The sequence below is a fragment of the Elephas maximus genome, chromosome 2 (genome assembly GCF_024166365.1).
Source record: "Elephas maximus indicus isolate mEleMax1 chromosome 2, mEleMax1 primary haplotype, whole genome shotgun sequence".
Classification (NCBI taxonomy): Eukaryota; Metazoa; Chordata; class Mammalia; order Proboscidea; family Elephantidae; genus Elephas; species Elephas maximus.
The window spans coordinates 227,910,232-227,926,294 of record NC_064820.1 but is presented as its reverse complement, the minus strand read 5'-3'; the positions used below and the strand labels follow the sequence as shown (position 1 = coordinate 227,926,294).

General features: G+C 49.9%; 1 protein-coding gene across 1 annotated transcript; it reads left to right on the top strand.

Annotated features, from left to right (window-relative positions):
• The first annotated feature begins 10,443 nt into the window (after nt 1–10,443).
• CSTB (cystatin B) lies at nt 10,444–14,870 on the top strand. The gene is made up of 3 exons (XM_049874978.1): nt 10,444–10,630; nt 13,922–14,023; nt 14,445–14,870. Exons 1-3 carry the CDS (start codon nt 10,565–10,567, stop codon nt 14,571–14,573), a joined length of 297 nt encoding a protein of 98 aa, XP_049730935.1. The 5' UTR covers nt 10,444–10,564; the 3' UTR covers nt 14,574–14,870.
• Nucleotides 14,871–16,063: the final 1,193 nt, after the last annotated feature.

Here is a 16,063-nt window from a genome sequence, read left to right as displayed (position 1 = left end):
AACTGCACATAGATGTTAGATGATGTTATGGACTGAATTGTGTCCCCCAAAAATGTGTGTCAACTTGGTTAGGCCATGATTCCCAATATTGTGTGGTCGTCCACCATTTTGTCATCTGATATGATTTTCCTATGTGTTATAAATCCTACCTCTATGATGTTAATGAGGCAGGATTAAAGGCAGTTATGTTAACAAGGCAGGACTCAATCTACAGGGTTAGGTTGTATCTTGAGTCAATCTCTTTTGAGATGTCAAAGAGAGAAGTGAGCAGAGGGGCGAGGGGCCTCATTACCACCAAGCAAGAAGAGTCAGAAGCAGAGCGCATCCTTTGGAGCCAGGGTCCCTGTGCTGAGAAGCTCCTAGAGCAGGGGAAGACTGATGACAAGGACCTTCCCCCAGAGCCAACAGAGAGAGGAAGCCGCCCCCTAGAACTAATACCCTGAATTCTGACTTCTAGCGTCCTAAACTGTGAAAGAATAAACTGCTGTTTGTTAAAGCCATCTACTTATGGTATTTCTGTTATAGCACTCTAGATAACTAAGACAGAATTTGGTACCAAGAGTGGGGTGATACTCTAACAGATACCTAAAATGTGGAAGCGGCTTTGAAGCTGCGAATGAGTAGAGGCTTGAAGAGTTTTAAAATGCCTAGCAGCAAAAGCCTAGATTGCCTTGAAGAGACTGTTGGTGAAATTATGGATGCCAAGGACAATTCTGGTGAGGACTCAAGGAAGTGAAAAGAGCTGTTACCCTGGAGATGGCACTGACCGCCATAAGTAGCAGCAGAGAAATCACAGCAGCAGAAACAGGAGACGGACCCACGGGGCAAGATAGCTGAGTGCTTTGTCAGGAGGTTTCCTGGCAGAGTGGGGTGCCTCCAGGCATTTATGGGTGGAGCTAGGGTTGCTGACCCACAGAGCAAGAGAGCTGAATGCCTTCCGGCCAAAGTTTACTGGCGGAGTGGGGTGCCTCCAGACCCTTAGAGGTGGAGCTAAAGAGTGTTGGAACACTTGGACAGCAGGGCAGACACAGGTGGCACGAGGCCCAAGGGGCCAAGAGGCCAAGGAACCAGAAAGCAGAAGCCGAAGAGACAAGGAACACAGGAAGCAGAGCTGCCTCAGTCTCAAAGGGTGGGGCCACAGCCTCTGGGGTCTCAAAAGGTGGAGCCATGGCCTCTGGGGTTTTGAAGTGTGGGGCCACAGCCTCCTAGGTTTCAAAGAGTCAGATCTTCACCAACTTGGTTCCAGAGTGTGGGGCTGCCATTCACAAGTGCCAGCAGGATGGGGCCAGATCCACTGCCCAAAGCTGAGAGAGTGGGGCTGCCATGCCCAAGAGGTGGAAGAACAGGGCCTGCCAGGCTGAGGGAATGGGACTGCCACTCAGACGGGCTAGAAGAATGTGGCTACCCAAAACCAAGGGGTTGCCATTCCAGTGGGCCTGGGAGACGGAGCTGAAACCCAGGGCCAAGGAACCTCCACTCAGAATCTAGAAAGTATGGGCAACACTTAAGAGTTTGGAGGGTGGGACCATTGCCTAAATGGTCTTAGAACAGAGGATTATTTTCAAGCCTTGAGAGCTAATGTAATGTGTTCTGCTGACTTGCTTGGTACCTGTTATGCCTTCTTTCCGTCCAATCTTTTCAATTTGTAATGCAAATGTCTAGCTTCTGCCTGCTCCACTGATGTACTTTGGAAACAGCTTGTATTCTAGATGTCACAGATAAAGAAGAATTTTGGAATTTTGGACTTGGAGTTAATTTAAGACTTTTGCTATAATATGATGGGGTGAATGTGTTTTACATGTGGCAAGGACATGAATTTCGGGGGGCAAAGAGTGGAATGTTATGGATTAAATTGTATCCCCCCAAAATGTGTGTCAACTTGGCTAGGCCATGATTCCCAGTATAATGTGATTGTCCACCATTTTGTCATGTGATGTGATTTTCCTATGTGTTTTAAGTCCTACCTTCGTCATGTGAATGAAGCAGGATTAGAGGCAGTTATGCTAATAAAGCAGGACTCAATCTACAAGATTAGGTTGTATCTTGAGTCAATCTCTTTTGAAATATAAAAGAGAGAAGTGAGCAGAGAGACGGGGAGACCTTACGTTACCAAGAATGAAGAATCGGGAGGGGAGCATGCTTTTCGTACCTGGGGTCCCTGTGCTGAGAAGCTCCTAGACCAGGGGAAGACTGAAGAAAAGGACCTTTCTCCAGAACTGACAGAGAAAGCCTTTCTGAAGAGTTGGCACCCTGGTGGTGCAGTGGTCTAAGACGGACTAGGAAGAAAGGCCTGGTGATCTAGTTCTGAAAATCAACCATTGAAAACCTACGGATCACAACAGTCCAGTCTGCAACCAGTCATGGGGATGGCACAGGACCAGGCAGCATTTCATTCCACTGTGCACGGGGTCACCATGAGTTGAGGGCTGATTCGACGGTAGCAACAACAGCGAGACAAACTGAACAGATTTGGTCCAGCCCCTGAGGGTCAGGTTAACCAGAGTGATGGACCAAGTGGCCTACTCATGGCGAAATTCACCGGAAGCCAAGACCATGTAGAAGGAGGGTGGACATTGTCTGAAACTGTCAAGGGAGTCTCCTCTGGGGAGGTGGGTCAGGGCAGGAGGGAGAACCATTTTCTCTGTATCCGTTTTTGTACCTTTGAACCTGGAACCTGCATGTGTTTCTGTGTTCCACCTACATACTTGTCCCAAAGTATAAATACAATAAGATTTTTAATGAGTAATGACATTCCCCATGCCCCAGCTGTGGTCACACTTTGAGAATCCCTTGTGACAGCTCCTGTGTGTCCTGAGCCCCAGGGGGAACCTCAGCTTTGGGGGATCCTAGGGAACAGGCATGAAGACTTCTTCCTGACACCACAAGGCAGAGAAGGGGGACTGAGCATCCGGGAGCCACCTTTCTCAAACAGGCCTTCAAACCAATGCCATGGGGTGGGTCTGTGGTTCACCCAGGCTCAGAATGACTTTGGCCAGCCTTTCCTATCACCCCAGTTCCTCCCTGGACTCCTGGTGCCAGTCCAAGCCCCATCCATGGGCTCCTAAGTGGGCCCTAAATCCAATTGCAAATGTCCCCGTAAGAGACAGGAAAGGAAAAGACACATGTCAAGACGGAGGCAGGGATTGGAATGATGGGGTCATAAGCCAAGACGTGTCTAGGGTTGCTGGCAGCACCAAAAGCTGGAGGAGACAGGGAAGATCCTCCCCCAGAGCCTTCAGAGAGAGCACGGCCCTGCCAACCCCTGGATTTTGGACTTCTGGCCTCCAGAGCTGTGAAAGAAAACATTTCTATTGTCTTAAGCCCCCAGCGTGTGGTACTTTGTTACAGCTGCCCTCTGAAACTCATACACTCAGTATTCAATGTTTTGTTGACAAAGGCCCCTGGAGCTGCTCCTACGAGGAGAAACAACAGCCCCTGGTGTTTGAGGAGCCAGAAGCTCTGGACCCGCACCCCAGACACAGAACGCGTGACTGAGATCTCATTCCAGGCAGCTCAACTAGGGCTTCCTGGGTGCTGCACCTGGTAATACAGCTAACAGATTACCCAAACCTGCAACTGTCCCTATTGCACAATTTACATCTAGTTATACATGATCCTAATTATCCTGTCTTTTTTTTTTCAGTCTAACGAGAATCCAATCTCACCTTAATCATTCCACCCAGCGCTGCATTCTGCTAGCAATTAGACAACTACCACTGACCTCCTGCACACACGGTAGATGCCTGTGACCATAGCCCAGCGTGCTCAGCTTGCCATCAGAGCCTCAGTCCTTCTCTTCAGCATGCAAACCTTCATTTTAGGGGCCCATGACCGCCCTGAAGCCTGGAGCAGCCACAGGACCCCCCACTAAGCACCTCTCCCATCATGCTGCCCCAGTCTCACAAGCTGCTTCCCCAGTGAACACCCATATCAAGTCAGGCACCCCTCTTCCCCTGATAAAGACGCTCCACCTTGATAAAGTAGTTTGTCCCAGCGACCACCTGACTCTTGAACTCCACAGCCTTAAACACTGGGAACTTCTTGTTTTCTTTTTCTTCAAGCTGGGCCTTGACCTAGGGGAGGGGAACAGGATAGGAAAACCTGGTGGTTTCCCTTCTGCTAGAGGGACTCACACACAGAGCCCATGTCTCACGATACGTTTTATAAACTGAACTCCAACATCAAACCCTTTATGTATTTTCTGCAACACAATTGTTCTTTGTAAACCTTAGCTCTAGGGATACAGCACCAAAAAAAATACAAGCTTCTTATTAATTCTACCAAAGTTTTGATGATAGCTTTACCTTTCTTTTCTAGGCGTGGGGCGTTTTCACATTTTTATCATTACAACAGCATAGCCAAGCTTCATCCTGGGTTTTTCGGGTGTTTTGTTTCTTAACATGCTGTGAACAATTCATCTGAAAGGCCGTATGTAACTTATAAAGGCTAATCTTCCATTTCATAGCTGCGCCTTAATTATCTTAACCATTATCCCTACTGTGGGCACGTAGGCTCTTTCTCCTCTTTGCTGTTCTCAGTGATCCGGCAATGACTCTGCAGGAGAAAGGCACTTTACCTGCATGTTCAGACGACTCCAGGCCACAGTGCCATCCTAACCTAAGTATTCAACAGTAAGTGCACTTTGATCCAATTCTGTTTTCTAGGGTCTTTGTTTTTTAACAGATGATCAGCTTTACGGTAGAAGGAGAGAGAAAGTTTGGTTTTTAATCTCACTGAGTTTAAAGATGCCCTGGCTGCTGTCTAGATTAACTGCTGGCACTCAGAGTATACTGATTCACTCTGGAGTGATGTAGCTAAACTAGTCACTGGAGGCTTAGAGTGTTGAAAGAAAAAAGCCGTGAAAGTGCTTTAGTTGAGGGATAAACGGGTCACCTGGAAAGGGCAATGTTAGTTGGGAAATAAGAGGAGTCACCCGGTATTTCATGCCACTGAGTCACCACTTGATCAAAGGTTGATGCTTCACTGTAGCAACCTCCTTTGTGTGCGGCACTGGGCTAGGCCTGCAGGGAACCCACAGACAAAGGCAGTGTCCTCGCCCAGGCAAAGGACACCTAGAACAAGTGCGTGCCACCAACACCCTGGCCGGGGAGGGAGGGGTCATAGAGAAGGAACCACCTCTTTCTTTGCCTGTGTGAGGGGCAGAGGCAGGAGCGGCCACCCTCTGCCAGGAATGGTGAGAAAAGTGAAAATGAACCAGAGGAGTGTCAGCTGAAGGGAGGGAACGTGGAGGCCCTGAGAGCCAGGCAGGCCTCTGCCGACAGGGTGGGAATCATGGTGTCATGGACTGAATTATGTGCCCCCAAAGATGTGTATCAATTTGGCTGGGCCATGATTCCCAGTATTGTGTGATTGTCCACCATTTTGTCATCTGCTGTGATTTTCCTCGGTGTTGTAAATCCTACCTCTACGACATTAATGAAGCAGGATTAGAGGCAATTATGCTAATAAAGCAGGACTTAATCTACAAGATTAGGTTGTATCTTGAGTCAATCTCTTTTGAGATACAAAAGAGAGAAACGAGCATAGAGACAGAGTTACCTCATGTTCCCAAGAATGAAAAACCAGGAGGGGAGCACGTCCTTTGGGCCTGGGGTCCCTGTGCTGAGAATCTCCTAAACTAGGAGAAGATTGAAGACAAGGACCTTCCCCAAGAACTGGCAGAGAAAGTCCAAGAGCTGGCACCCTGAACTCAGACTTCTAGCTTCCTAAACTGGGAGAGAATAAACTGCTAAAGCCATCCACTTGTGGTATTTCTGTTATAGCAGCAGTAGATGAGTAAGACAGATGATATTACAGAATGTTTATTTTCTTAGATGTAGCAATAGTATTCTTTAAGTAGAAGTGTGAGGCAGCAAGCTTTTTCTGTAAAGGGCAATGTGTTGGGATCACCCCAGTGTCAGTGATTCACTAGGACTCACAGGACCCAGCATACAGCTGTACTCATGGCTATAATTCATTACAGCGAAAGGACACAGAGCAAAGTTAGTGCGGTGCAGTGAACTACTAAATATGGCCCTTCTAGCCATAGTCTTTGTGACTCCCACACAGTGCTTGGGTAGAGCCATGTAAATAATGCATATGAAAAACCCTAGTGAGGTGTGGTGGTTGGTGTTGTGTGCTGGCTTGGCTAGGCTATGATTCCCAGTACTGAGTGGCTGTTCTCCATTTTGTGATCTGATGTAATTATCCTCCATTTTATGTGTTGTAAGTCCTACCCTCTATATGTTAATGGGCGCCCTGATGGCATAGTGGTTAAGAGCTACAGCTGCTAACCAAAAAGTTGGAGGTTCAAATCTACCAGCTGCTCCTTGGAAACCCTATAGGGTAGTTCTACTCTGTCCTATAGGGTCACTATGAGTCAGAACCAACTCAGCAACACCTAACAACAACAACATATGTTAATAAGGCAGGAGTTGAGTGGGGTGTATCTTGAGTTACAGCCTTGGAGGAGGCTGTGACTCAAGTCCCACTCTCACTCAAGTCATGCTCTTCCCTGGGGTGTAGCCTGCATCCAATGTGTATGTGTGAGTGCTCTGGCTGGGCTCTCTCTCTGCATCTGGATATGAAAGCAATTATTAATTTAGTCAGCAAAGAGCAAAGGCACATGGCATGAAGCCTGCGGGACACCAGGCACAAGCTTCCAGAGTCCTCGCCCATGGAGTCACACAGGACTCACTTAAGTCGTGACAACGAGTGTGAAATAGTACCAACCAAAGAAGCTCATTAGAGACTCAGTGCCCAGGGTTTCGATTGGGCGCAAGTCACGTAGGCACCCTCTGCCTGGCACATACCAAAATTCCAGACTTGCAGAAGGAAAGCAGGTGTTCAGCAGAAACCACCCCGTTTGTACACACAGCTGAGGCACACAGGGAGCTTCGCTTATCAGGGGATAGTGGGAACCCTTCCAAAATCCAAGTTCCCTGATGCAGCTCAGGGCCAGCCTTGAACATTGCCCTAAGGACAGAAGTCAGGCCTGCTGTCCTAGCTCTTTTCTGCACAGGTCAGATAGCAAATATTTTCTACATCGTGGGTCAAACTCTGTTGTTGCAGTGCAAAAGAAGCTACCATATAGACAATATGTACGTGAATAGGTGTGGCTGTGTTCCAATAAAACTTTATTTTCAAAAACAGGCGAGGGGCCAGATGTGGCCCGTGGACCACAATTTGCTAACCCTTAATGTAGGAGAACGTCCCTGTTATGGATTGAATTGTGTCCCCCCATAACATAGGTTGAAATCCTAACCCTAGTTCCTGGCAAGTTGATAAACGCTTAGTTGTTTAAATGCTTTGTCTTAAATGCCCACCTTCTTTTTCCTCTTAGTCAATGAATTTCTCTGGCTAGAATTTAACTAGCAACACATTCTGATGATGAAATTTTTGCATAATGAAAACACAATCAATTGATTTTGGAATAGGGAACAAGTCTATGCATCATTTGTCAAGAGTGTTAAAGGCAAGCAGAGCAAAAACAACAACAAAAACCCAAACCGAATTGTCTTGCCTGGGCAGAAGGGATGATGAGACAAGGCGAAAAGAAACCATGGGACCCACTTAACCTAGAAAAACCAGAGATTTCACAAATGAAATCTCAAAAATAGTCTATATTTAAGAAGACCAGATTTATGGTCTGACTGAGACTGGAGGGACCCCAGAGGACATGAACCCAGACTCTCTGTTAACTCAAAACTAAAACCATTCCCAAAGCCAACTTTTTAGACAAAGATTAGACTGGACTATAAGACAGAAAATGATACTGGTGAGGAGTGTGCTTCTTCTTAGCTCAAGTAGACACATGAGACTAAGTGGGCAGCTCCTGTCCGGAAGCGAGATGAGAAGGCAGAGGCGGGCGGGAGCTTGCTGAATGGACATGGGAAATACACGGTGGAGTGGAGGAGTGTGCTGTCACATTGTAGGGAGAGCACCTTGGGTCACATAACCTTGTGTGTATAACTTTTTGCTTGAGAAACTGATGTGAATTGTAAACTTCCACTTAAAGCACAATAAAAAATAAAGAAAAAATAGTTTACATTTAGAATTCTGAATACGAATTTCATATGTAAATGATATTCAAAAGTCCTTGAGATAGGCCTAGGGAGACAGGATATTTGGTCTTTACTCCTGGTTTCAGTAAGATGGAAAACTGTTGAATCAAGGAATTGGAGGTAAATGTCGGTATTTTCCAGGGCCTCTGGATAGAAAAAGTAATACTAGTAATAGGTAAGTAAGACTTAGCTTAGTATACTGATTATAGACAATAACAGTACTAACAGCTCACCCCAGAGCTCGGACACTGCCCAGGTATTTTATACTTATTAACTCATTTAGTCCTTGAAAAACTCTTTGAGGTAGGTGATAAGTTGTCCCCAGAGAGAAGCACAGAGAGGTTCAGCAATTACTCCAAAGCCATGCAGCAGGTAAGAGGCAGGGCTCCTACCCTCCATGGCACCTGCTTAAAAATATCAAGACCTGCAGCAATAAGGCAGCTTTGATTCCATTAAGCAGGTATGAAAGACTGAAGATGCAAACAGATGACAGACCATAGGTGATTAGAGAACTCTGACCCATGACCTTGGGAGCCCTAAACAGTCAGGACTGGTGAGTGAGTGCCAGTTCCCTATTTTTGGTGTCCCCACTTCCATCTCAGGATCAATCAAACCAAACCCATTGCTGTCGAGTCACTTCTGACTCATAGTGACCCTACAGGACAGAGGAGAACCATTCCATAGGGCTTCCAAGGAGCGGATGGTGGATTTGAACTTCTGACCTTTTGGTTAGCAGCTGAGCTCTTAACCACTGCACCACCAGGATCAACCAGAGAAAGCCAAGTAGGCCCTGAACCACACAAGACACATGCTTCTAGTTTGCCCACCTCCAGCTTTCCCATGCCAACTCCCTCCACCAGGGCACACCTGAGCCTTCCTTCTTTCCACAGCTTTATCCAGTTTTCCCACTCCGCTGTCTCCCCCTGAGTCTTTGCCAAACTCAAGCGATGGTGGCTGACTCCCTCGCCACGGTAGCTCTGAATACATAGCCAGCTTGTTCTCATTTGGGAGGTGTCTTTGCTTATTTCCACAGGGTTACTCTCTTGTTTGTAAACTCTGGGCACCTGCAGACCCACTCAGAGGCAAGGTGACTTCTTTAGGTCAAAACCTTCTGCAAGACAAGGATCCAAGCCTGGCAGCTGCAGGATGGAAAAAGGTGACAGATTGGCCTTCCTCTCCCTCCTTCCAAAGCCTTTATTATTTTTTTCCATTTAGAGCAGTTTTCCATTTGTGTGGGGTCAAATCTGTCATTCCTTCAGCAGTCCTCCCTGCCCCAGGACTCTAACCCCACCTGAAGTTCCAGGTCAGGGCTCTGTCCTGCAGGTAGAGAAACGCCCACCTCCCACACCCACCTGTTCTTAGACCACTCCTGCTCTGCCCTGAGGCCCTGGCTGGCCCCTGAGAAGCAGAACCTCATGGGATCTGCCCAGTTCCCAGTGAGGTGCCAGGCATAAAGGCGTAGCCCTGGAGGGGGTTTGAAGGGGAGAGTTTGGGACTTTCTGAAAGGCCATCATGTCACAACAGCTCCTAGCACAAGGCCCACACCTGTCCCAAACAAGGAGGACCCATCCCTTCTCCAGGTGGTTGAGTCTAATCTAAATCCCTAACACAAATCCTGCCAGAACCAAGCCCTTTTCTGCTGCGCCCTGACCTGACTCACATCCTCCACCCTGGACAGCCAACCTCGCTGGACCCCCTTTGCGCCTCCGGTCCATCCATTTCAGTCTTTGCTCTGTGTGTCCCCCTGTGCGGGCCCTTAAGGAGCCGGTCTGTTTGCAATGTCCACCGCGGCCGACACAACATGCTGGCACACGGGGTGGGGACAGGGTGAGGGGGGCCACTGGGTCAGGCCTTGCAGACGGAGGGCCCAAGACGGGCGGGACGCGGGGGACGCGGGGGACCGCCGGGGCCGAGGGCGGGTGCGTGCCTTCTGACCCTCGCGGTGGGAGAAGCCCTCAGGCAGCCCCGTCCCCGGTTCCTCCTGGCTCCCTCTCTCCAAGGCAGCAGTCAGTCAGGGCCGTCTCCCCGGATTGTCTCGGTTATTCCAGAGCCAGCCCTGTCCCCGAAACGCAAGCTGGTCAGGGTCAAGGGTCGAGCCAGGCTGGATAGCTCCGGTATCTTCCGTCTCGGGGAAGGAGCCCTCCACCCCTTGTGACTGGGCCGCCGCCAGGGTAGGGAGACACCAAACCCCAAGTGGGGGGGACGCTCCCCTACAGAACCCGGGGCCTTCGTCTGCAGACGGCGCCCCTGCCCTGCGGCCCAGTTCCTAACGGGCGGTGGCCACCTGTCGGCCTCGCCCCCCGCCGCGGGCTTTGGTTCTGCCCACTCCTCAGGTGACCTTAACGCCCGCCCCTCACGTGACCTGCTTCCTGCCCGTCATGTGACCGCCGCCACCGCCTACTTAGCGCCCGGAAGGTGGCACCGCTTTGTCCCTTCTGTCTGGCCGGCTGTGTCCACAGGCTGTCTGCTCCGCTCCGGTCGTCTCCAGTCCCGCCGCCAAGATGATGTGTGGAGCGCCTTCCGCCACGCAGCCAGCCACCGCCGAGACCCAGGAGATCGCTGACAAGGTGAGGCCCGAGACCCCCGGGCAGCCTGGGAGCCGACCCCTCCCCACCCCCGGTCGGAGAGGTCCAGGGTTTTGCTGATGGGGGCTGAGAGGGTGACTGACGGGGTGCACCTGCCCCGAATTTAATTCCAGACAAGTGCACGGGAGTCCTCCCCAAAGGAGGACCCAGGAAGGGGGCCAGAGGACAGCGCGGAGTTTGCTGGGAAGTTAGGACTGCTATCGAGGCCGCCACCGCCGCGTTGGGCGGAGCCGGTCCTTCCTAAAGCTGAGCAAAAGAGAAATAGGCAAGGGAAAAGGGGGGTGCTACGGGGGGGATGCTCAAATATATCTTCCCTGAATTACTTGGGGAGAAAAGGGAAACTACCTTGCCCTTTGCTTGGAAACGAGCCAATTCTAGTGACAGGAGGCCCCTCCAGGCACAGGCTGGATTGCAGCAGGTGCAGAGCTTGGCTAAAACCTGAGCATCTCCTTGATTGCTCCCTGCCTTTGTTTACAGATCTCTAAAGTGGGTGTAGTAGCAGTGTCTGGCTCCAAATGTTGTGGTGAGGGTTAAATGAGTTAAGAGTATAAAGTGCTTAGTATTCCGTTTAAATCAGGTTTGCTCTACTTGCCATGATATGTTAACAAAATCAATTCTTTACACACTGGTCAGTAAACAAGAAACATTCAGCCCACATCAGAACTCCCCAGGGAAAGGTAAAATAAACTTCTTCCTCTTTTAGCTTTCCTCCCTGCAGCCACTTCTTCATAAATCCTCTGGCATGTGGTCAGCCCAGCCCATGTTACAGTTGCGCAGGTGGTTTACCATCGGGCAATAAAGGGCGGTGAGTCAGACCCATGCGACGGTTGAAAATGCGGAATTTGTCCAGAGCACGCATGCAGGCTTGTGTGAGCCGCGCCTAGCAGAGTGTTCTCCACTCTTCCCCATAGCCAACCCTCTAGGCCTAGGCCTTCCTGACCACTTTCCTACTGTTCCAGGCCTGAGAAATGTCTCACCTGTCAGCATCTTTTACCAGGCAGCATGAACTTCGAGTATGTGTTAAGTTCTTGTTGCAGCCAGGATAGAAGCGTTGTCGTCTCAAAACAAACGAAAAACCAGTTGGTATTGAGTCAACTCCAACTTGTGGCGACCAGAGAAGAAACTGTGCTCCACAGGGTTTTCGGTGGCTGAGTTTTCTTCTGAGGCACTTCTGGGTGGACTTGAACTTCCAACCTTTTGGTTAGCAGCCAATCATGTTAACCATTTGCAGCACCCAGGGACTCCTGCCAACTCATGGTGACCTTGTGGGACAGGGTAGAACTGCCCCATAGGGTTTTCAAGGCTGTAATCTTTACAGAAGCAGACTGGCACATCTTTCTCCCACAGAGCGGCTGGTGGGTCGAATCGCCAGCCTTTTGGTTAACAGCCAAGGGCTTGACCACCGCACCATCAGGGTTCCTTGCTATCTCAAAACCTGTTGAAACCCATTGTCGTCGAGTCGGTTCTGACTCATAGAGACTCTATAGGACAGAGTACAGCTGCCCCATAGGGTTTCCAAGGAGTGGCTGGTGGATTTGAACTGTTGACATTTTGGTTAGCAGCCGAGCTCTTAAGCACTGTGCCACCAGGGCTTCTGTTATCTCAAAGGGGATCCTTAATTTGGTGTCTGTCACATGAAAGTGGGCAGTAGCCATTGCTGTCGGGAGAAAATTCAGAAAAGGTATCACAGAAGCTGGCCCACCTCCAGGCGTTTTCTGAGAGAAGGTGGGGAGGAGAGAGGTAGGAGCGTATACTGAGCATGTCTGTTGTCTGACCTCGTTGAATCCAGACAGGAGCACTCAGTGTGTGTGTTGCTGTCTCCCGCCTACAGATGGGGAAGGCGAGGTCAGAGGTGCAGACTGACCAAGGTCTGAAGGACTTAAGAGACCACAGGTTCTGTGACAGCCACATTGTCCTTGAGTATCCTCCCTGTGCCTGTTCTTGTGCCCCTGCCCTGCCCCACCCCACTCCTGAGGGCTGTTAACATAACAGCGTCCCTCACGAACCCTACATGCCTTCTGTCACTGTCCTTTACTAAATTGGAGCTGTCACCCCGTCAGCAGTGGCCTGCCTGGCACTCAGGGCCTCCACGTTCCCTCCCTTCAGCTGGCACCCCTCGGGTTCATTTTCACTTTTCTCACCATTTCTGGCAGAGGGTGGCCGCTCCTGCCTCTGCCCTTCACACAGGCAAAGAAAGAGGTGGTTCCTTCTCTATGACCCCTCCCTCCCCGGCCAGGGTGTTGGTGGCACGCACTTGTTCTAGGTGTCCTTTGCCTGGGCGAGGACACTGCCTTCGTCTGTGGGTTCCCTGCAGGCCTAGCCCAGTGCCGCACACAAAGGAGGTTGCTACAGTGAAGCATCAACCTTTGATCAAGTGGTGACTCAGTGGCATGAAATACCGGGTGACTCCTCTTATTTCCCAACTAACATTGTCCTTTCCAGGTGACCCGTTTATCCCCCAACTAAAGCACTTTCACGGCTTTTTTCTTTCAACACTCTAAGCCTCCAGTGACTAGTTTAGCTACATCACTCCAGAGTGAATCAGTATACTCTGAGTGCCAGCAGTTAATCTAGACAGCAGCCAGGGCATCTTTAAACTCAGTGAGATTAAAAACCAAACTTTCTCTCTCCTTCTACCGTAAAGCTGATCATCTGTTAAAAAACAAAGACCCTAGAAAACAGAATTGGATCAAAGTGCACTTACTGTTGAATACTTAGGTTAGGATGGCACTGTGGCCTGGAGTCGTCTGAACATGCAGGTAAAGTGCCTTTCTCCTGCAGAGTCATTGCCGGATCACTGAGAACAGCAAAGAGGAGAAAGAGCCTACGTGCCCACAGTAGGGATAATGGTTAAGATAATTAAGGCGCAGCTATGAAATGGAAGATTAGCCTTTATAAGTTACATATGGCCTTTCAGATGAATTGTTCACAGCATGTTAAGAAACAAAACACCCGAAAAACCCAGGATGAAGCTTGGCTATGCTGTTGTAATGATAAAAATGTGAAAACGCCCCACGCCTAGAAAAGAAAGGTAAAACTATCATTAAAACTTTGGTAGAATTAATAAGAAGGGTATGCTTTTTTTTTTGGTGCTGTTTTTTTATCACTAGAGCTAAAAGTTACAAAGACCAATCGCGTTGTACAAAATACTTAAAGGCTTTGACGTTGGAGTTCAGTTTATGAAACGTAACAGGAGACATGAGACCTGTGTGTGTGAGTCCCTCTAGCAGAAGGGAAACCACCAGGTTTTTCTATTCTGTTCCCCTTCCCTAGGTCAAGGCCCAGCTTGAAGAGAAGGAAAACAAGAAGTTCCCTGTGTTTAAGGCTGTGGAGTTCAAGAGTCAGGTGGTTGCTGGGACAAACTATTTTATCAAGGTGGGCATCTTTATCAGGGGGAAGAAGAGTGCCTGACTTGAAGTGGGTGTTCATTGGGGAAGCAGCTTATGAGACTGTGGCAGCATGATGGGAGAGGTGCTTAGTGGGGGGGTCCTGTGGCTGCTCCAGGCTTCAGGGGGGTCGTAGGCCCCTAAAATGAATGTTTGCATGCTGAAGAGAAGGACTGAGGCTCTGATGGCAAGCTGAGCACAGTGGGCTATGGTCACAGGCTTCTGCCATGTGTGAAGGAGGTTGGTGGTAGTTGTCCTGAGGACCGGGCAGTTGTGGAGGACTGGGCGGGCTGGCTTCCACACAGTCCAGGGCTGCATCCCCTCACCTTCCCTGCCTGCACTCAGTGGAGGAAAGGAGGGAACTCGGCCGAGGCTGTGCCTGTGCCCCTCACTCACCTCTCTCTCCCCAGGTTCACGTGGGTAATGATAACTTCGTGCACCTGCGAGTATTTCAGAGTCTGCCTCATGAAAACAAGCCCCCGGCTTTGACCAGCTACCAGACCAACAAGGCCAAGCATGACGAACTGACGTATTTTTAATTCCTGGTTTTGAGTAGGGCCCTTTGTCCACATGACGAGTATGTGGAAATGATTCTGTCATCTGTGAGCGTGTTCCTGGGGCCAGAAAATAAACGTCATCTCCATGTTGTGCCACTTGGGGGGTGGGAGGGTATCAACAGTTTCCCTTGTGTCTGTTTGTAATTGTTCATTGTATTCCAGTGAATACTCAGAGCGAATCAATAACCAGTGCTCACCAATAACCTGAACAAAATGATTTCCAAAGAAAGCTAGATATTATCTTTAAGTATCTATTTTTAAAGTCTTTTTGAGAACTTCCTCTCTTGTTGTGTGTTTTGTCTTCATCCTCAACTGGCATAATGATCTAAGAATGAAGCAGGGAGAGTGCTCTGAAGTCCTCTCCCAGCTGCACAGCCTGACTATGCCCGGGAGCCACTGTGTCCCCCTGGGCTGCTCCATGGCAGCAGGTTGTGGTCAAGTATGTTATGTGGCCAGGAGGACTGCCTGCACCGGGTCACCTGTCTGGTGGCACAGGCTCATTCTCACCTGTCTCAGCTCTCAGCTGTGTGGGTGACAGGATAGTGGGGCAGACCCAGGTAGGTGTGTCTTGGGGTAAGGGTTGTGGAGACAGACCCGGGGCGAGGGGAGGAGCTCTCCCACTTTCCCTCCAGAACTTTCTTCTTCCCTCCCCGCCCTACTCTGTGCAGGGGCTGACCAAGGTGGCCAGATCCACATCCTGCCTTTGGGCTTCCCAGCCGTCTGTGTGTCTACCCACCACCACCCCCCGCCCCCCCGCCGCCCCCCATCTATAGCGACTTCTGTCCAGGTTCTGCTAACTTGCCTGCCTGGGACGGGAATGGCCCCTACGCTGCTAGCCCGGGGGCTTCCTGACCCCTGATTGTGTTTTGAAATCCTGCCCATGCATTGTAGGTAGTCCCTTCATTAAGCTCTTCTCCAGTTATCTGGGTGCCATCTGCTTCCCTCCAGGATTGGTCAGCTGGATGCTAGCCAAGGGGCTTCCCTGCCTCCATCAGTCACAGGCCCTCAGGGGCTCCCAGGGCAGGGACGTGCCTTCGGCTTACAGCGAGGACACCCTGTCCTCCTCCTCCTCCTAACCCACTCAGGATTCTCATGAACACGGCTTTTCCCAAAGCCTGAGGTTGCGCCTACTCTCTGCCCTTGCTCAGACTGAAGGCTGCGCCCTGCTGAGGTCCTGTCCATACAAGGGGCCTATGGCCCAGCGTGCAGCAAGGCAAAGCTAACAGCGCCCTGAGGGCTCGGAGCCATGCTGCCGCACCCTGCACCCTGCAGCACGTCAGCTGTCTAACTGCTAGCAGAATGCAGCGCTGTTATAAATCAGGGTGGAATGGTGTAGGTGAGACTGGATTCCCATTAGACTACAGACAGGATAATTAGGCTCGTATATAATTAGATGCAAATTGTGCAATAGGGACACTTGCTGATTTGGGCAACCTGGTGGCTCCATTGCCAGGTGCAGCACCCCAGAAATC